This window comes from Ascaphus truei, chromosome 22 (assembly GCF_040206685.1).
Source record: "Ascaphus truei isolate aAscTru1 chromosome 22, aAscTru1.hap1, whole genome shotgun sequence".
Taxonomy (NCBI): domain Eukaryota; kingdom Metazoa; phylum Chordata; class Amphibia; order Anura; family Ascaphidae; genus Ascaphus; species Ascaphus truei.
In genome coordinates, this window is record NC_134504.1 from 10,454,108 (window position 1) to 10,474,653 (window position 20,546).

The window sequence follows — 20,546 nt, forward strand, 5'->3', positions numbered from 1 at the left end:
CAATCAGTCCCTGCTTCAGCACAGGTGTCACCACCTGTGGCTGATTGAGCCACCTGTGCTGAAGCTGGGATAGCAGCTGACCTTTTTTGGGGAGAGGGGGTTTTGAGCACCCTTTCACTACTCCACCCTGTTACTGCCTGACTCTCCCTCACTCGGCTATAGATAAAACCATAGCACATGGAGATATAACATCAGGTGACCTTTGACTCCAGTTGCCCGGTGAAACATACACGCTGCCATAGAAGACGTGATCAATGGCAGCTGATGCAATAGTTTATCAGCACAGTTCTGTTTATTTTCAACTGAAAACCATTACTCTTGGTCATAAACCGTCACTCATCCAAGGTCTGCACGCATTAGTCATGTTCTATTAACCAGGGTAATTCTCACCAGTATTTTCAGTGTGATAAAGAACTGTCACGGTCTATTTAATCCCTCTACGTTCTACAACCTTGTTTTTCTTCGCAACGGTCTGCATCTGCCAGCGCCGCGCCTCCCAAAAAAGGGGGATTCTGGAACCACTATGGTTTCGTCCCGAAATAAAAATCTGTATTGGCGGATTCGGGGCTGTGTAGCGGGTTCCTGAGCCTGTGTGGGGTCTGCACAATCACAGTCAAATCACCGCAGGAGCTTCCAAAGCTGCTCCCCACAAGGCTTTGCAGCCGCAGCAGCAAGGCATTGTGGGCCGTGCCTTTGGAAGCTCCCGGAGTGAGCGACAGCTATACGCCCCCCCATGCTGCCTGCGCACACACGGGAGGGGCAGTTTGGGGCGTTCTACGAGCTCAGGACACTATACAGCCTGGGATCGGTCACACAGTGTTAGCGAACGTCTGACGGGTCGGCAATAAGATTAATTAGGGGTTCGGGAAGAAATATTTTCTAGCAGGAGGGGCACAGTGTAATAAAGGTTGGGAACCACTGTCCCAGTGTACATATATATCCATTATATTGCTCCCTTTCTAAGTTTCCTTAACCCTTTGGGTGCCCCAAGCCGTAGCCACCACTTTGAGGTCCGGCCCTCCAGAAGTCCATGATGCCGTGGCTCTGTCAGGCCCTCCGAGTGCGCGTTCCCTAGGCGAGATCGCGTCCGCGCTCCATCTGTCATGCAGGATCCATCCTTTTCCATCTGAAGGGACGCCGGCCGTGATCACGTGACCCAGAGGGGTTATCATTTCCGTCTTCATGAAGAATGGACGTTTTCTCCAATAAAAATCGACCATGGGACAACGACATTAAGAGTCGTCCACCGCGATAGCCCTCATTTATTTTTACGAGTGGTAAGCAGGGGGTCTCTACAAAGGGGCAATTTCAGCTCCGGGGACCCCCCAGGTTCCCAAGATACGTACCGGGGAAAGTGCCGCCGGCGCTTCACTATATTTATATCCCCCATGTCCCAACGGGCCAATAGGAAGCTGCGATGGGTCACGTCGCGGCTTCCTACTGGTCCGTGTGAGGCGAGAGATTTAAACCGCCATTTTTGCCCCTGGAGGGGACGGTACCATGCCACCTTCACCGGTAAGTATCTCGGAAACCACTCGTCTTTCATTTTTTGGGAACCCTGTGTTTTCCCCCCGTGTGGCTAAAACGAGATAATACGGTGGGGTCTCTGCCCTGGACAACTCAAACATGTTTATTTCCTGATGTTCTCCGACTGGCTCCCACTGTACTTCCTGGTTCAGAAGTCAGAGTGGTGACATCACAGCATCACATGACCAGGAAGTACCCAATACACTACAGTTACCGTGCAGCGATGGAGTGTAGACGACTTTGGTGCTATCTGTACCGGAGAACTGGTAGGACGAGCGTTGGAGGAGGGGAGAGATTTAGCCCACCACGTCCTAGATAGGCATGGGAAGCTTGCCAGGGAGAGGAATTTATAGGCAGCAGTGAGAGGAGATGTTCCCAACCTCACACAACCACCGTCCCCCCCCCACCCCATTTGTGACCTGTAAGCACCTTTTGGCAGATGTCATTTACCCGTTCATTTCTGAAAAGCCACCGTTCTAGAGCAATTTGTGCATGGTCTGTGAAGGAAGAGAACATTGTATAACATAGGGGGCTCAACTCCGGTCCTCCAGACCCGCTCCAATAGTTCATGTTTTAAGGATATCCCAGCTTCAGCACAGGTGGCTCAGTCGGTCACTGCTTCCAGACAGGTGGCTCAGTCGCTGCTTCAGCAAAGGTGGCTCATTCCGTTCCAGCTTCAGCAAAGGTGGCTCAATCAGACCCTGCATCAGCACGGGAGGCTCAATCAGTGGTTCCGTCTTTGACTGAGCCACCTGTGCTGAAGTTGAGATATCCTTACAACCTGACCCATTGGGAGGGGGGGGGGGTCTAGAGGACCTTAGTTTAGCACCCCTTGGAACCTCCAAAGCTCTAAAGATGTTTGGCCAACTAAGTGCAAAGGGGAATTAACCTACAGACGAGGTGCGAGAAGGTTACAAAGAAAACAAGCCCCGGGATGGCAAGATAATTGACGTGCAAGGTACACGAAACCATCAGCAAACGCATGCAGGTTACCTGTAATAAAAAGCACTCAAACACTGCATGAATTATTCATTACAAGCGACAGCTTCCTAGAGATGCGTTAGTGGATGGCTTGTTGGGCAGATCTGGAATGAATGCAATTTGAGTAAGAACACGGTTTCCCCAGCGTGCCGCAAAATGGGAAGATAATGGGTAATAAATATTTTTTTTAAAAAACGCAGAATATGCGCTATGGTTTTGATACACAATATTAAAACGAAGACCACTTCCCTGCCGGCTACTTACCATTTACAGAACGGACTTACCTTTACGTAGAAACAGAGCGTTTGGCGGCAGAGAATAACCACAAAGTCTGCCCCATTTCCCCATCTTCTGTAAGTCCCCAGGCCCCATTTGATCCTCGGCTCTGTTTCACATTTAAGAAAGCCCTCTCTCTGTTCCAAGCATGTTGGAATTCCCTTATCATCCCCTACCACCCCTGTTGGAAGGCTACACCATAAACACATCTTCACCAACAGGTACCAAGAGTATAAAACGGTTTTGAATTGGTGAAAAAACAATAAGTTATTAAAAAAAATATATATATTTTCTTTTAGAAACTATGGAGAATGATTAAAATAGATTGGGGTTCTGGAGCTTGATGGGTTACGCAGCTGTTGTTGCTTGGAGGTGTGACCCTCCTCCCTATGGTTTAAAGCTCGCCACGCCCCACTTTCCAATTAGCAGTTATTATCATGATCCTGTGTATCACAGACCCAGTATGGTCTGTCTCCCTCCAGCAGAAAAGAGAGGTACATGAGAATTATGCCAGGTAGTGTTAGGACCTGCAGATTGGCCAAAAGGTTATAAGCCTGCAGCCACTTCACAGCATGACCAAAAGGTTTAACTAAATGACCCTTTCTTTCAGATAAGCACTGAGGTATTGCACTATGTGTGTTGTCATTTTGTATGATGTGCTGGCTTTTCTGTTTTTGTTTGATTAAAATAGATCGTTTTTCAAAAAGCAATACATGTTTACATGTGATTTGGTTTCTTTTCTCTTATGGCGACACGTAAACCTTACCTTCAAAATGTCAGGTTCTTCAATGTGCAAAGGGTCTAAATTCAAATGTTGTTGGTGGTTACGCCGTTTATGGTGAGCGCGAGGTGATGTAAAAAGCCAAATGACACCGATCGCGGCCATAAATCCCAAGGCAGTCCCCATAAAAAGTCCATCTAAGTAACTAGGGAGAGGAAGTAGAAGGTAGCCGTACACTAACAGTATCAAGAAAAACAACGTTTTCACAGGTATATCCGTGTGTTCCACGTACAAATCCATGTCATCTTCAGGGGGCGTACCATTTCTGTCCTGTAGCTCAGATTGATCCAGAAGTGGATCCCCCCCAGTGGCTTCCTCAAAATCAAAGTCCTCTGAGTACAGTTCAGTAAACTCCTCGTCCTCTCTGCTCGCCAAAGCAGATAAGCAACATTTCTCCAAGACCGAAGACGGAGGCGTTCTGAAGTTGGCGTCCTTTGTGCTTGCGGTTCTAAAATCTAAATCCTTCACATGTTCTCCAGGAGTTTTGGTCTTCTCGTCCTTCATTTGGTTGCCCTCACCGGTGGAGCAGTCGGCTTCCGAATCCCCGTCCTCCTCTTTGATGCTGAAGTTGTTATTGTTTTCTAGGTGGCCATTCAAACTGGACATATTTGAGAGTTCCGAAGCACTAGAAGACAAGGCTTTGGCCCTGTAGCTTGAAGACTCGTCCCCCATCATTTTGCTGAGGAGCTGGAAAGGTTCGTAGATCACTTCCGAGAGGCGCCTTTTGGTGTCTTCGATTTTAGCCTCCACTTCAGTCACCCTAAAAAAGTAGCGGCCGTCCGAGGGGGAGGTGATGGGGGAGGAAGGGGCCGTTTTGGAATCTCCACCGGTCATCCGAGGTTGTGTAAACTGCTTAAACAGATGCAAGTTTAACTTTGATTCGGGTGGCTTGTACAACACAGACTCCGACTCCTGCTTAGAAGTGTCCGTTGACAGCGACTTAACCAGGTTTTTCATCAAGTGTCTGTGCCTTGTGGGGGGCGTTGATTCTTTCAGCTCTACCTCTGTGGAGAGAGACTTCACCATGCTCAAAAAGGGCTTGGCGCTGGGGATAGGGGCCGTCGATGTACTAGTAGACAAAGCAAGCGATTTGGATGGGGATGAAATCGTCGAAGTTTTTTGTTCTGTGGGAGGTGAAACATTGGCTGCATTTGCTAGTGGAGACGTTTGGGATGATGATGGTAGGGCTAATGGCACTGCGCTGAATGCTTTGGATGAAGGAGAAGATTCGACGACGACTTGAACAGTGTTTACGGTTGGCTTAGCTGCAGGTGGTGGTGTTAAAGATGGCGACGCTATCACTGCCATGCCAGGCACAGTGGCAGGACTAGAAAGCAAAGGGCTACTCGATTCGAAGCAAAGGTCTTCCTTAGCTTCTAGTGCTGTTACAATGCTTTGGTCGTCCAGATCCTCATCGAGTGGTTCCTTAAATTCTTCTTCCTCCTCCTCTTCTTCTTCGTCCTTCCCAAAAGCCGAGAAGTGAATGGTGATGGTTTCTCGAGAAACGGAGCGCTGGACCTGCACCTTTGGCGCAGACGGTTTTGAAGAGGGTTGGCGTGTTTTTTCTGCATGGCTGCTGTCCAGACTTGTCATTGCAGTCTTAAAAGTGTGTCAGGACCTGGGGGGAAAAGCACATGACAATGTTTATGTCCCACCTAATACCTTTCCCCACCCATTAAAGAAGATTCCCCCCCCCCTCTCTACCCCCAGCACAGACCCCCCCCCCTGCCCCTGGCACAAAGATGTCCACCCCCCTGGCACAAATACCTCCCGCCCTCCCCCCCCACAAACAGACCCCCCCCCCCTGCACAATGACACTCCCCCCAGCACACAGACCCTCCCCCCGCTCCCTGCACACAGACACCCCCTCTGCTCCCGTCATAAAGATGCCCCCCCTCCAAACAGACCCCTCCCCTTGCCCCCTGAACACAGACCCCCCAAAAAATTGTTTTACAAAAGTTCAAATACTGAACTAGTGTTTTGCCATTTTTTCTATTATGTAAACACTGAAAACCACCGATTTTTTTGCATATTGAAAAATATTTATAAAAACAAATGAAATAAACACCAAAAACCAGGCACCCCCAACTATAATTGTGTGTTTGATGCACGTATACACAACAGTAAAATGACACCAATAACACGGTGCCACTCGCCGTCGCCGAAAGTTTTGCTAAATGTCCTGACGGACACGAGATTGGGACACTTGCTCAAAGTCTTAGGAGGTCGTTTATTAAAGCTGCGATAGTGCCGATCAGGGCACAGTGGGCATGGAAATACCCAAATGAGAGTTTCGGAGAGACCGTGAAGCGACATTACATCGATTATCACAGTTTAATGAATAACCCCCCCGAAGGGTCAAATATCGGAAAGCAGCACACGTGCAAAATGAAGGATAATCAACACTTAACAGCAGTACATTTTTTGGGGGGGGGAAAGGCAAAATGAAAGATGACATCTTACACTGCAATGAACACAAACTTTTGGTTCTAAGATTGAACCATCATTAATAGATGTTCTTCTTTGCGAATTAAATTCCGTGTGCCGCCGACTTTCATTGATCCCTCTGTTCAATTTGATAAATACATCCTTCAATAAAGCTTAGGGTCTCGGGGTTTTAAATCCGCTCGTTAGACTCTCTGCTGGGAGCGCCCGTAATGCTCTGAGCTGCTTACACAGCCACGGAAAGCAAATCTATCCGCGTGGCCTTGACAGAATGCCGCCGCGTGACTGGACACACTTGACCTACGACAGACCGTCACGCATCACAATGCCTTGATTACTGTACAAACGGTATGACGTGGTAACCTTGGTGTCACCCAATTGTCAGCACAACGGAGTGGCACACACAAAGGACTTCTTCATCCACCAGCACACGTTGGCCTTCCCGTGTTGTGCCGCTTCTCAGCCCTGGCAAATACCCACTGCCCACCGACTAAAAGACGGGCGACTCTTTCCGATGACCACAGAGAACAGATCATTTTTAATTTGTTTTTTTTTAACGTTGCGCCGGCGGTGTACACCGCGCTGTACGTAGAACTTTGCAGGCACAACAAACCGCTGCCCTGTAGAGCCAGGTGATTTCATGTTAATTCCCGAAGCGCAGGGAGATAGTGCGACCTGCCCAATGACACAAGGAGCCGACAAAGGCTTTCTAATGGCTTCACCCACATCCAGGCAGTTACGTTACCAACAAGCTGCTCCTTCCTTCTATTTCAGAGAGTAATGCTCCCTCCTTTTTTTTTTAGTCTCTCCTCCCTCCCCCACAATTGGGGGGGTCCCCCCCCCCTAAGCCAAACGCTACTACTGTCAACCCCCGATTCCCCAGAAACTTCCCGGGTTTAAATCCCCCTCACCGGTGGCTGTCAAGTCTTGGGCCAATAGGAAGCTGCGACATCATCGGTGGCGGCTTCCTATTGGATGCCCATTTAAATCCCCCTTTAAAAACCAGGAAGTAACACTGGTAACTTCGCCAGTAAAAATCCCGGGTTCTGGGGCTGAGAATGGTGTGGTTCTGATCTGGAGGACCCCACCGCCTCCAATCCTGTAAAAAATGGAGGTTCGTTAGGGTGGGATTGCTGCTCTCACTATTATTCAACCAGGGCTCCATATAACACTGAAGGATGCCTCAGAAAGTCATTTAATCTAAAGGAAGTATTCATTCAAAAAAGGTAAATACTAGAAAGAAGGGGTTTTGTGTAGACAGAAGCACTATGTTCACTACGGTATAATAGTCACTATGGACCGGTAACTCTTCTTTGACGATTAAAGCTGCAGACCAAGCAATATTCTACATGTGTTTTTTGTTTAATAAATCATTTCTGTGCTATGAGAAAATACTTGCAGCTTCTTTTTTTTTTAAACCACTCTGAATGACATTTTTAATGTATTATAATGTAACAAGCATTTTTTGTTTCTATAGCAACCATTTACAAAGTCACATCCCCTTCCTCTTCTGAAACAGGCTCTGGCACACCTCTTTTTGAGCCCTGCCCTTACTCTAGCAGTGCACCAATTGTATCTAGTGACTGCCTGGTCACATGATCTTCCCCACAGAACTTTGCATCTTTGGTCCTCTTCTGCTGCACTGACAGCCATTTAGTGAACCCCCGAGCCAAATCTTCGCGGATCATTCACAGGAGAACGGATCGATCGGCAACATAGCTAATTACTTAGCTTAGCTGGCTCCTTGTTACCTTCACAAATCCACTGTGTGTGCCTGCGTCTCCAGAAATTAGATTGTAAGCACTATGGGTCAGGAACGTGAGCCTGGCAATTTTCATGTAAACCGTCAATGCTAAGAAGTTCCCTCACCTGCGTTAGCAGGTGTAATGATGTAACCCCTAACGGCGGTAAAACCAACACTAATCCCCAAACCCCATCCTAATCCCCAAACCCCACCCTAATCCCCAAACCCCACCCTAATCTATCTGGTTCACGGAGAATCCAAGTGAATGTAAACTCCTTGTGTGTCTAATTTTTTGTTGCGCGCAGATTTAGCAGCAATTACTTACTTTGAACCTATTAAAGAGATCGCAACGATCAGTTCAATGTGGGGTATTATGCGACTTTGCCCTTTGAAGTGATTTGTTCCATTAGAATTATAAAACCTTAACTCATCCCTTGTGCACAAACCAAGGCAGCAGCAACGAGGTCGCTGCGCCTGCAGACGCACGCCGAGCGCGCACTGGTGTCTGGACAGGAAACAGGGTTAATAGAACATCCACAAAAGGGTCAACACCCTTCCCCGTTTCCTCCCAGACCTTTTATAGGTTTGGCATTAAAAGGGTAACCCCCCGGTCACATCCCATTTCCAAAAGAAACCAGCGCCAAGGCACCGGTTCCCAACCTTTTACACGGCGCACCCCCTTGCTAAAGTTGTCCAGCGCACCCCTAAATTAGACAACCTTATGGCTGACTCAGACTAGCGCTAACACGGAGTGACCGATTCCCAGGCAGGAGGAATCGAGCAGGAGACACCGCTGGTTTAATGTCTGGAAGAGGGACACGGCAGATAACATGACTCCATCATTGGACGCCTGCCGTGGCTTCCTTTTTAGCCGTTGAGCTGCCCAAGAGAACTCGTTCAAAACAGGATGTGAGACTCGCTCCCCTATCTAATAATAATGCTGCGTTGTGGTATCCAGTTGGAGACTGTGACGAGTGGTAAGAATACGTTGCTCGCACTGGTGTTACGTCAGCCCAGTTGAACCTTTGCCATCAACGTGTGGGTGGGAGGGGAGGCGCCAGGAAGTACTTCTTCTTGGAAAGGGTGGTGGATGCATTGATTAGCCTCCCGACAGAGGTAGTAGAAGCTATTTTGGAATAAATGTAGGTTGTTAGATGAACTAAGTTCCCTGCGAGTTTGCATTTTCAGTGCATGATGTTCTGGTATTTATTATTCCCTAACTATAGCTTACTTACTGCTAGGTTAGGGTGAGAGTTGACACATGTTTCTAACCTTTGGCTACTTTCCGGGTGAGATACTCAGACTGTAATATTTTTTTATATTGATCCAAAGTAGCAGTTCCTAACCTTTATTACACAGCGCTCCCCTGGCTAGAAAATATTTGTCCCCCCGGACCCTTGAAGAATAAATCTTATCGCTGACCCCTCAGACTATCGCCAACACTGTGTGACCGATCCCAGGCAGTATATAGTGTCCTGAGCTCGTGGGGGCAACACACGCTTAATAATCCCCCAAACTGCCCCTCAGTGTGTGCAGGCAGCATGGGGGGTATAGCTGTCACTCACTGCGGGAGCTTCCAAAGTCACGCCCCACAATGCCTTGCTACGACATGTATATCATCCACACTGAGGTGCAGTTTGGAGGTCTTGCTAAGTGCGCAGTCCCCACACGGGCTCAGGACCCCACTATACTACCTGCGATCCGCCATTACAGATTTGAGGGGGGGGGGGACAAACCCCTTGGAGACGCCTCGCTAACCCCCTACTGGGAATCCCTGACCTAGGACTAGCCCAAGTTTTCCCAATCCTAACTACCGCTTCAGCACTGGTGACTCAATCAGTGGCTCGGTCAGAATGACGGGAGCCCCCCGTGCTGAAGCAGGGATATCCTTTAAATCCGACCTGTGGGTGGCCCCTGAGGACTGGCGCTGGCCACGCCCTGTGGTGCGAGGCTACAAGAAACGTAACCAAAATTCCTACTATTGATGCCAGTCTTCCCTAACTAAGGGTGCCCCCCCCCCCCACCCATGACTACGGGTGACATTTAAAATAACAGCATTTTGCAATTACAAGTGCGACCCGTATTCGGGTGCCACGAACATTGCACATGTAGCAATTGGGGATTTCATTTATTACCCTAATCAATTTTCTGGGAACTTTTCTGAACCCAACGACTGCTAAGTCTTTGGGGGGGAGAGGGGGGTCTCAGGAATTTGATGGTAAACGTTCCTAGTGGGAGATAAAAAAGACACACTAAGGGTAATTAATGTCTTATGCATATACTGAATGTGGGGCTGTGCTGTATATCGTCATTTTAAGAAATGCCTAAAATACAAACGGTCTGTGAATCAACTACGAGATCGCCCCCAGATTTTAATATCCGCTTTCTGATTTCACAGCTGTTATATCGTCTGACAAACTGATAATTGAAGTGTCTGCAGACCTGTACAATCAGACGTTTTCATTAAGGAAATTAACACTATTTAGTCATTGGATTATCTTCCAACAGAGAGAGAGAGAGAGAGAGAGGGAAGGAGGGGGGGGAGGAGATAGAAGGGGGGGGAAGAGGGGGAGAGAGAAGAGAGAGAAGAGAGAGAGAAGAGAGAGGGAAGGAGGGGGGGGAGAGAGGGAAGGAGGGGGGGGAGAGAGGGAAGGAGGGGGGGAGAGAGGGAAGGAGGGGGGGAGAGAGGGGGAGAGAGGGAAGGAGGGGGGGAGAGAGGGAAGGAGGGGGGAGAGAGGGAAGGAGGGGGGGAGAGAGGGAAGGAGGGGGGGGAGAGAGGGAAGGAGGGGGGAGAGAGGGAAGGAGGGGGGGGAGAGAGGGAAGGAGGGGGGAGAGAGGGAAGGAGGGGGGAGAGAGGGAAGGAGGGGGGGAGAGAGAGAAGGAGGGGGAGAGAGAGAAGGAGGGGGGGAGAGAGAGAAGGAGGGGGGAGAGAGGGAAGGAGGGGGGGGAGAGAGAGAAGGAGGGGGGGGAGAGAGGGAAGGAGGGGGGGGAGAGAGAAGGAGGGGGGAGAGAGGGAAGGAGGGGGGGGAGAGAGGGAAGGAGGGGGGAGAGAGGGAAGGAGGGGGGGGAGAGAGGGAAGGAGGGGGGGGGAGAGAGAGAAGGAGGGGGGAGAGAGGGAAGGAGGGGGGGAGAGAGAGAAGGAGGGGGGAGAGAGAGAAGGAGGGGGGGAGAGAGGGAAGGAGGGGGGGAGAGAGGGAAGGAGGGGGGGGGAGAGAGAGAAGGAGGGGGGGAGAGAGAGAAGGAGGGGGAGAGAGAGAGAAGGAGGGGGAGAGAGAGGGAAGGAGGGGGGGAGAGAGAGAAGGAGGGGGGAGAGAGGGAAGGAGGGGGGGGAGAGAGAGAAGGAGGGGGGGAGAGAGGGAAGGAGGGGGGGGAGAGAGAAGGAGGGGGGAGAGAGGGAAGGAGGGGGGGGAGAGAGGGAAGGAGGGGGGGAGAGAGGGAAGGAGGGGGGGGAGAGAGGGAAGGAGGGGGGGGGGAGAGAGGGAAGTAGGGGGGAGAGAGGGAAGGAGGGGGGGAGAGAGGGAAGGAGGGGGGGAGAGAGGGAAGGAGGGGGGAGAGAGGGAAGGAGGGGGGGAGAGAGGGAAGGAGGGGGGGGAGAGAGGGAAGGAGGGGGGGGGAGAGAGAGAAGGAGGGGGAGAGAGAGGGAAGGAAGGGGGGGAGAGAGAGAAGGAGGGGGGAATGTAATACAAACATCATGGTGTACCGATCACACAGATAAACGCGGCTCAGCTGTATAAACAGCCCACGCTTTGCTTGCAGATAACACAGAACAACTCTCAGTGTCAATGTTTTCATTAGAAAAACTGCGCCAATGTTTAATCTCTTCATATCCCCCCCCCACTCCCCCTCCCCCTCCCCCTCCCCCTCCCCACCCCCAGCGTCCCACACACATCCATTGCCACGAGTGATTGGCCGCAGCCCGCGCCGACACGTACCGCGCTTTTCCTCCCGCGAGAAGGCCACGAGCACAAACAATTTCACGTAGCGCTGGGGCGGGCAACTCCAGTCCTCTGGGATACCCCAGCTTCAGCACAGGTGGCTCAATCAGTCCCTGCTTCAGCACAGGTGGCTCAATCAGTCCCTGCTTCAGCACAGGTGGCTCAATCAGTCCCTGCTTCAGCACAGGTGGCTCAGAGGTTCAGTCTGTGACTGAGCCTCTGCTTGAGCCACCTGTGCTGAAGCAGGGATATCCTTAAAACCTGACCTGTTGGAGGCCCCTTGAGGAGTGGAGTTGGCCGCTCCTGCCCTAGTACATCAGGAGGAGGGACGTCACACTAATGCAATAATGAAATGTTTTATTAATAATAATAATATAATAATAATAATAACTATTACATATAGATAGCGCTTTTCTCTTTCAAAGATCTTTTCAATTACAACACCGCGCACAATACACCGCACTGTCTAATAATAATAATAATACTAATACTAATAATAATAGCATGTTCTTGTATACAGCATGTCACAGGATGGCTCCTGCTTACGATCTAGGGGTGAACAAAAAATAACAATAATGGCGTCGTTGGAACTGTTAATTTAAGTCGCTTCTTCAAATTGATGCAGGAAGTGAACAGGATCAAATCATATTCTATTATCACTGGGATAGAGGGACCGAGACAAATAATAATAATGTCCTTTTCTCATAGCTCCAAAAACACCAACGTTTAAATTGACAAACCCCCAGAAGCCAACGCTCTCCCTTCATCGGAACCGCTGTGAAGCCATCTTCTCTCTCAGGAAGATGTAAGGGTGAGGCTGGGGGCCATGGTAACCCGCAGACCGTGCCTTAAGGCGGCGTTCGCGTCCGCGCGGCGTGCGTGCGGAAGCAGGAGTGGGGCGCGCGTTGCGTGAGAAATCAGTTAAACTGATTTCTCAGCGCGACAGGCCGGTCACGTGAGCGGTTAACTAGCTCAGTGACGTCACTGGCGCGCCCCCTAGACGCGCCCGCGGATGGCGCGCGTACCGTGGCCAAAACATAAAACGCACTCGCTTCAAGCGGGGTGACGTCGCGGCCGAGCGCACCACCGCACAGGCACTATGGACCTGGCCTAAGGCTTCATACCAAAGAAGACCGGCTTATTGCTGGGAAAAACACAGATGCATTCAGTCTCTATATATCGGATGGGACTGCTACCATTATCTTGTTCAAACATGAAATCAAAATGAGTTCGTAGTCTGGTTTTTTATATACATCACAAAGAATGAGCGCAATTAAATGTACCCCCTGTTCCTGACAGTGAATGGGAATGGATCTTCGAAGCTATGAACCCCCCCGGTCTGAATCCCTGTATCTTCACTTCATCTCTCTGCCCCACAAATTAGATTGCGAGTTCTATGGGGCAGGGACTTCCTTGTGCCTGCAAAATCCAGCCAATCAGAACAGAGCGTAATCATTGGCGTGAGAAGGGCACCTCGCACTTGAGTGAGATTGGCGCGAGACCCCTTCTTGCCTCTGGGGCGGGGGGGATCCAGAGTCGGCCGGATGGGTTTTTTTTTCCAACGCCAGGGAGTGGGGGGGAGTGGTGCTGAGAAAAGATGGGGTTCTGACGTAAGGGGCGGGGTTATCATGCAACAGCGCGCGGTTATGATGTCATGGAGCGTTTTTACGACGCGATGGACGGTGATGGTCTCCCCTTGCGGCCAATCGGGAGCTTCTCCGTCCCTCTGCCCTCCCCTTTTGTGACGTCAGCCAGCGACGTCGCCTAAACTTCAAACACAACTCATCGCAATGGTCGACGTAAATCGGTCGCGTCGCCGGTGCAGCCTTAGGCCTCGTGCATAGTACGGGCGCGTTTTTGACGCAGCGCATGATGTCACGCGCGCCTTTACTAGACACGATCCGTGGCATGCAGGTTTTGCGCGAAGGGGGGGGGGCATGGCGAGGGCGTCATGTGAGCGGTTCGCCCACATCGGCAGAACCGCGCACGTGACCCTGCCATTGCGCCATAAAAACCAATGTATCCGTTTCCTGAAGTCTCTACAGCGCCGCCTCTCACGTGCACTATGGCCGCGCACATTGACCTTATGCATTTTGTTTTCGGCGCCCGTGACGTCGCTCGCGCCGGTCGCCCCTACTATGGCCGCAGCCTACGAGATGCGCTAGCCCCACTTAGCAACAGTGGCCCTATATGACCCAGCTGACTCTGCCCTTCTTCCCTTTTAGTTTCTCCCGTGGGATCCCAAGACATGAAAGCCACATCACGAACGCTCGTATTCCAGGCTATTTGATGAATATTTAATATCCCCCTCACACAGAATTGATCAGAAGGGATGATAACGTCGTCACAGATTTCAGGAAGCAGAAGGGACACAATTCTCATTACAGGGAACGCAAAAATGACTCTTAATTCTATTTAATGTCGTTCTACAAACGCTGCTCCTTTATCACTTACATTGCGGCATTTTCCACTCTCGTCGGCTAATTTGTGGGAGGTCTTATATTAAAAAAAAGCAAAAAACGTGAAATCTTATGTTTTTAAAAAAAATAAAGTTCTGTGATATTAGATAATCTCGCTGTATTTTTTTATTTTTATTATTCAGCTCTTAATGCCATTTTCAATGGTTTAAAGCCTCCTGTGAGTTCTAATTACCTTAGCTGCCGATCGATACGTTCTCCCGCGATCGATCAGCGCAGATCCTGCGTCCCAGGGTTCCTTAAATGGCCGCCTTTCCGTTTCACTCCAGCCTTCATTCTATTTTATTTTAAAACGTGTAGAATATTGCGTGGATTGCTCCTTGAAACCAGCGCTGGTCGACTCCCAGTCCTCAAGGGCCACCAGCAGAACAGGTTTTCAGGATATCCCTGCTTCAGCACAGGTACTGATTGACTGAGCCACCTATTAAGCCACCTGTGCTGAAGCTGGGATATCTGGAAAACCTGACCTGTTGGTGGCACCATGAGGACTGGGAGTTAGCCGCCCCTGGTTTAAACCCATCAAAACAATGAAGATTCTGAAAGGGCCCAATGTGCCCCGAAGGGGTTAGCAAAGCAATGGCCTCTCTGGCAGGGAGGGGGCGCACTATATCCTATTTTGTGAATACTTAAAGACCATTTCGGGCCATGTCTGCCAAGCGGTGCCAAGCCATCCGAACGTGCCAAAAGCTGCCCTAAGACTTGGCCCATGTGGGCCCTAATCCTTTACGGGTAACGTTTAAAAGGGTGCGAACCACATGGGGGAATAGGAGCGAGCTGCGCATGATCGCGTGGAATGAACGGGAGATGAATTAAAATCACACACACACGTCGTCCATCCACTGCTGGGTGAAGGCTTCCCCAGTGATCTTCCAGGGCGCGCAGGAGGGCGAGGGGGAAGGAGGGCGAGAGGGAAGGAGGGAGAGCGGGAAGGAGGGCGAGAGGGAAGGAGGGCGAGAGGGAAGGAGGGCGAGAGGGAAGGAGGGCGAGAGGGAAGGAGGGCGAGAGGGAAAGGAGGGCGAGAGGGAAAGGAGGGCGAGAGGGAAAGGAGGGCGAGAGGGAAGGAGGGCGAGCGGGAAGGAGGGCGAGAGGGAAGGAGGGCGAGCGGGAAGGAGGGCGAGAGGGAAGGAGGGCGAGCGGGAAGGAGGGCGAGAGGGAAGGAGGGCGAGAGGGAAGGAGGGCGAGATCACAAGCTTTTTTTTTTTCCTCTCCCAAGTAATCTCTTATTAATGGGTTTTCCATCCCAAACAGTTTCAGATTAACTTTCACTTGTAAACAATGTGGCAAAGTGAGGCGGAGAAAGCCAGTCACAAGATTCAGTCAGCTGTTTGTACTCACACGGAGACAGGATGATCCAGCGGATCACAAATCACAGTGCTCTCTGCAACTTCCCCAATGTGTTCATCTCTACATTCACAGACAAACCGGAGTAACACTACACAAATATTTTACCAAGGATTATATCTGGAGGTATTTAAAAATTGTTAGAAAAGTCATAGGTGTCCTGTACTAACGCAGAGGAAAGTCTGTTCAGGCACACTGGGGGGCGTATACAAGAACCGTTTCTTATGCCGTGTGTAAGAGTTACACCCACTTCAGATATGGAGGATTTTGGGGGAGCAAGTAAAAGGGAAATAGAATGGGGCAGAGACGCAGAATGTGATACATCTCATTATAATCTGTGCACCATGTAACTCTCCCCAACTCCTCCTACTGACACCCCTCAAATCACACGCTGGGGCAGAGAGATGCAGAATGTGATACATCTCATAATCTGTGCACCATGTAACTCCCCCCAACTCCTCCTACTGACACCCCTCAAATCACACGCTGGGGCAGAGACGCAGAATGTGATACATCTCATTATAATCTGTGCCCCATGTAACTCTCCCCAACTCCTCCTACTGACACCCCTCAAATCACACGCTGAGGCAGAGACGCGGAGTGTGATACATCTCATTATAATCTGTGCACCATGTAACTCTCCCCAACTCCTCCTACTGACACCCCTCAAATCACACGCTGGGGCAGAGAGACAGAATGTGATACATCTCATTATAATCTGTGCACCGTGTAACTCCCCCCAACTCCTCCTACTGACACCCCTCAAATCACACGCTGGGGCAGAGACGCAGAATGTGATACATCTCATTATAATCTGTGCCCCATGTAACTCTCCCCAACTCCTCCTACTGACACCCCTCAAATCACACGCTGGGGCAGTGACGCAGAATGTGATACATCTCATTATAATCTGTGCCCCATGTAACTCTCCCCAACTCCTCCTACTGACACCCCTCAAATCACACGCTGGGGCAGAGACACAGAATGTGATACATCTCATTATAATCTGTGCACCATGTAACTCCCCCCAACTCCTCCTACTGACACCCCTCAAATCTCACGCTGAGGCAGAGACGCAGAGTGTGATACATCTCATAATCTGTGCACCATGTAACTCTCCCCAACTCCTCCTACTGACACCCCTCAAATCATACGCTGGGGCAGAGAGACGCAGAATGTGATACATCTCATTATAATCTGTGCACCATGTAACTCCCCCAACTCCTCCTACTGACTCTGCCCGAGGTGCAAGCTTTTGCTTTCCTCCAAAATTGCCACGATAAATACACCCCCAAAAGCCTGCAGTGTCCCTGCAGAGGGACCCCCCCAACTCAATGTAAAAATAAAAAAATAAAAACAACAAATGCTCCTCTGGAAGCAAAGGGGTTAACCGCTCCCCCTTACTATATAATTAAAAGGAAAATCATTACGTGAGGCTTTTGCCACCAGCTGTACAGCGGGACACGAACTCCCCACCCGAACGCCAATCTGGTGAACTCGGTGCAACGCTGCCTAGGGACGGCGTCTCCAGGGCCGATAATTACATTGCACGGTAGCTTCGGCAAGAACTCAATTCCAACGCAACTCTCCGATGCGGTCGCATCACGTTACAGCTGCATCGACGGCAGCGTCCCCCCAACAACTGACTTCCGGGTTTCCTGGTGACCCCTTTCGGGTTTTGCAGGAGTTCGTAGACGTAGAACATGACAAAAGAAGGCCGTCAAGACAACTGGACTTGGGCATCGACCTCTTGTTTCTGCTAAATGTTTTCTATGGTGGGAATAAAAATGGGCAAACGATGGAACCACGACAGGGTGAATTCCTCCGGCATCGGGCTTCGTCCATAGAGCAGCTACGTAGCTCGCGCCGAAACAAATCACTGGGACAGCGATGTAGCAGTGCATAGTGGGCTACAGGGAGAGCGGCGCTCCACAAGCGCGACGCCGGGACGCCTGAGAGCGCAAAATCTAAGACGGGTTATACTATGGACAAAGCCGAAAAAGAATAAAATGTGTATGAATATCACAGAGCAGGATTGGTCATTGTGGTAGAAATATGTCGATCACGGTTCTAGAAGCCGAATTGGGTTCCTGCAGAAGGGCAGGTTACTTGCAGGTGGTCATTCCTCTTAGCGTTTTTTCGGAGTTGAAATGAACGTGTGCAGAGCTTTTCCAAACCTCACAGGTGTACGCACGTGAAGAAGAGACCTGTGAGGTTTGGGAAGCTACGTACGCGTTTCGCGTTTCGACTATGAAGAACTCGTGTTGGTCTACGAAGCCTTTACAGAGCTTTATGACGTACCTAGAACGCGGTGGGGAGATGCTAGTTTCCTAGGGGCTCATCGAACAGACCGTTCCGATGGAGAGGTCAGCCGGCAGGCGGTCGCAAATCACATGACCGGAAATCCAGTGGCACGCTGGTTGTGAAGTTATTGTGGAGATAAGTGCTTTCACTTTCTGGCACCCACAGTATACCCAGATGGCCCCTAGCACTTTGCATATAATTAGACAGGAGCCACAACAGTTCCCATGTAAAGGCATCCAGAGAATTTGTTTCCCTCGACTTTCAAGTCTAACAGCAAGAAACCACCGTCCGAGTATTTGCTGGGAATCCGGTTTTTCCCGAGACACAAAATACAACTCAAATTAATCATTTTCTGTCGCAGTTAAACCAACAGCGCAGTCTTTTCAAAACCGGCGTTGCAACATAGCACTTTATTAGCCAATCGGCACAACTGGAGGTTTGGAATGAACTGGTACCAGGTTATATATTCACCCTATTTCTCGGAAGCTTAACCGAAACAGATTTACGGGAGAATATAATCGGGGGGGAGAGGGGCAGAGCGAGGGCCGCTCGAAAAATGTAACTTATTTCTGCTTCTGAACAGACCTTTGCAATATGGGTTCAATCCAGACATTGTGCGAGTGTGTGTGTGTGCGCGCACGCATGTCTGTGTGTGTATGTATGTGTGTGTGTGTGTGTGTGTGTGTGTGCGCGCGCGCACGCATGTCTGTGTGTGTATGTGTGTGTGCGCACACGCATGTCTGTGTGTGTGTGCGCGCACGCATGTCTGTGTGTGTATGTGTGTGTGTGTGTGTGTGTGTGTGTGTGGTGTGTGTGTGCGCACGCATGTCTGTGTGTGTGAGTGTGTGTGTGTGTGTGGTGTGTGTGTGCGCACACATGTCTCTGTGTGTGTGAGTGTGAGTGTGAGTGTGAGTGTGAGTGTGAGTGTGTGTGTGTGTGTGTGTGTGTGTGTGTGTGTGTGTGTGTGTGTGTGTGTGTGTGGTGTGTGGTGTGTGGTGTGTGTGCGCACACATGTCTCTGTGTGTGTGAGTGTGAGTGTGAGTGTGTGTGTGTGTGTGTGTGTGTGTGGTGTGTGTGTGTGGTGTGTGTGTGTGGTGTGTGTGTGCGCATGCATGTCTGTGTGTGTGTGTGTGTGTGTGTGTGTGTGTAGTGTGTGTGTGCGCACATGTCTCTGTCTCTGTCTCTGTGTGTGTGTGTGTGTGTGTGTGTGTGTGTGTGTGTGTGTGTGTGTGTGTGTGTGTGTGTGTGTGTGTGTGTGTGTGTGTGCGCGCATATGTCTGTGTGGTGTGGTGTGGACACTATTTTGAAGTGAAACTTCTTTGCTGGCACCTACAAAAATTGCGCTTGCACAAATTACCTTCATGGTGACGGAAGTAAAGTAACTTAAGTGACGTGGGTGGCCTCCGGCGCACGGCGCCCATTCGCAGACGCAAGGGGACACGCGCGCAGAAGCAAGCACACACACACAAGGAATTCACAGTTAGTTTCAATATAGAAGTGCAAATAGCTAAAACAGCTACTTTGTGTTTGTCGAGCTTCTTTGCGTTTTGTCACTGAAATTGTGTTTTGATTTTAAATTAAAAACCGACACCATCACAAATACAATTTCTGCGACAAAACAAAAAGAAGTTTAATTTAAAATACGCATGCTCGGTGCACCCCCCCTCCACTCTTTTTTTGGGGGGGGGTGGGTTATGTACTTTTAATCACTTGCACTGCAGGATATACCGTAGTTTTGGGATATTTTATTATTTAGCATAACAAATAAAACAGAGAGGCGCAATTTCTTACAAAATGCGTCGCGCAGCCGGTTATTCCAGACGCAAAGACGCCAGACTCCCGTGGGAACAAAAAGAGAGGGTCTGGCGTTACAACGCTAACTGCTGCCAATGACCAGAACTCATCGCCAGGCCCTATTATTTATGCAGAAAGTGAAAGGATATCCTGCGTCCGCGTAATCCGACGCCTTTCATACCCGCGCTTCTGAAAGCCGGCACGTGAGCCCCTTGTTAATTACAGATGTACTTCATTTAAAAGTAATGCTCAAACAAGTGGAAAATAAATCCGATGAGCCTTGGATCCTGAACAAATGACTTGAAACCGATACTTGGGTGTTTGGATGGGCCGGGAATACTCTCGCTCGCAGCATCTCTGCGCTCGGCGCCTTCACACTGCTGGCTCGTTAGAGGCCCATGTTTACCAAGCTGTTTAACGGGACGTTAATCGGCCAACGATCATAACGCCATATTCACGTGACGTTGCGGATACCGCCCATTCTCGGCACGGCGTCATTTGTAACGCCCGTTATTCTAAATGACATGCAAAGGAGTTCATTGCAGCCTACATCGGGGCTGGGCCAACTCCAGTCCTCAAGGGCCACCAACAGGTCAGGTTTTCCCGGATATTCCTGCTTAGGCACAGGTGGCTCAGTCGTTGACAACCGCCGATTTGAGCCACCTGTGCTGAAGTTGGTCCCTCCTGGCCTAAATAATATTCATCCCGTATTCCCGAAATGCCGTTGCAGTTAATGCTGGGGGGAAAACGTTGCGTTATTTCCGCCCCAAGTAAGTTCGGCGTTACTGCCAGCCAACCCCTGAATGAAGGCACGTGCTGGCGAGGAGAAAGACGACCGCTTTTTGAGCGGTACCCACCGACGTACACGCAAGTAAATGAACGCCAGGGGTGCGCAAACTTTTGCAGCTGCGCCCACCCCTGCTCGTGCCCCCAACCTTACC

The 20,546-nt window shown here is 50.1% G+C and overlaps 1 protein-coding gene across 6 annotated transcripts in view; it reads right to left on the reverse strand.

Annotated features, from left to right (window-relative positions):
* The window catches only part of TEX2 (testis expressed 2), a 77,396-nt gene that overhangs the window by 34,224 nt on the left and 22,626 nt on the right, over positions 1–20,546 (reverse strand). For all 6 annotated transcript variants that reach the window (XM_075579946.1, XM_075579941.1, XM_075579944.1 and 3 more), the window contains one exon: positions 3,551–5,183. In XM_075579946.1, the coding sequence (XP_075436061.1) occupies positions 3,551–5,158 (1,608 nt within the window). In that variant the 5' untranslated portion in view covers positions 5,159–5,183. The remainder of the gene's footprint in view (positions 1–3,550; positions 5,184–20,546) is intronic.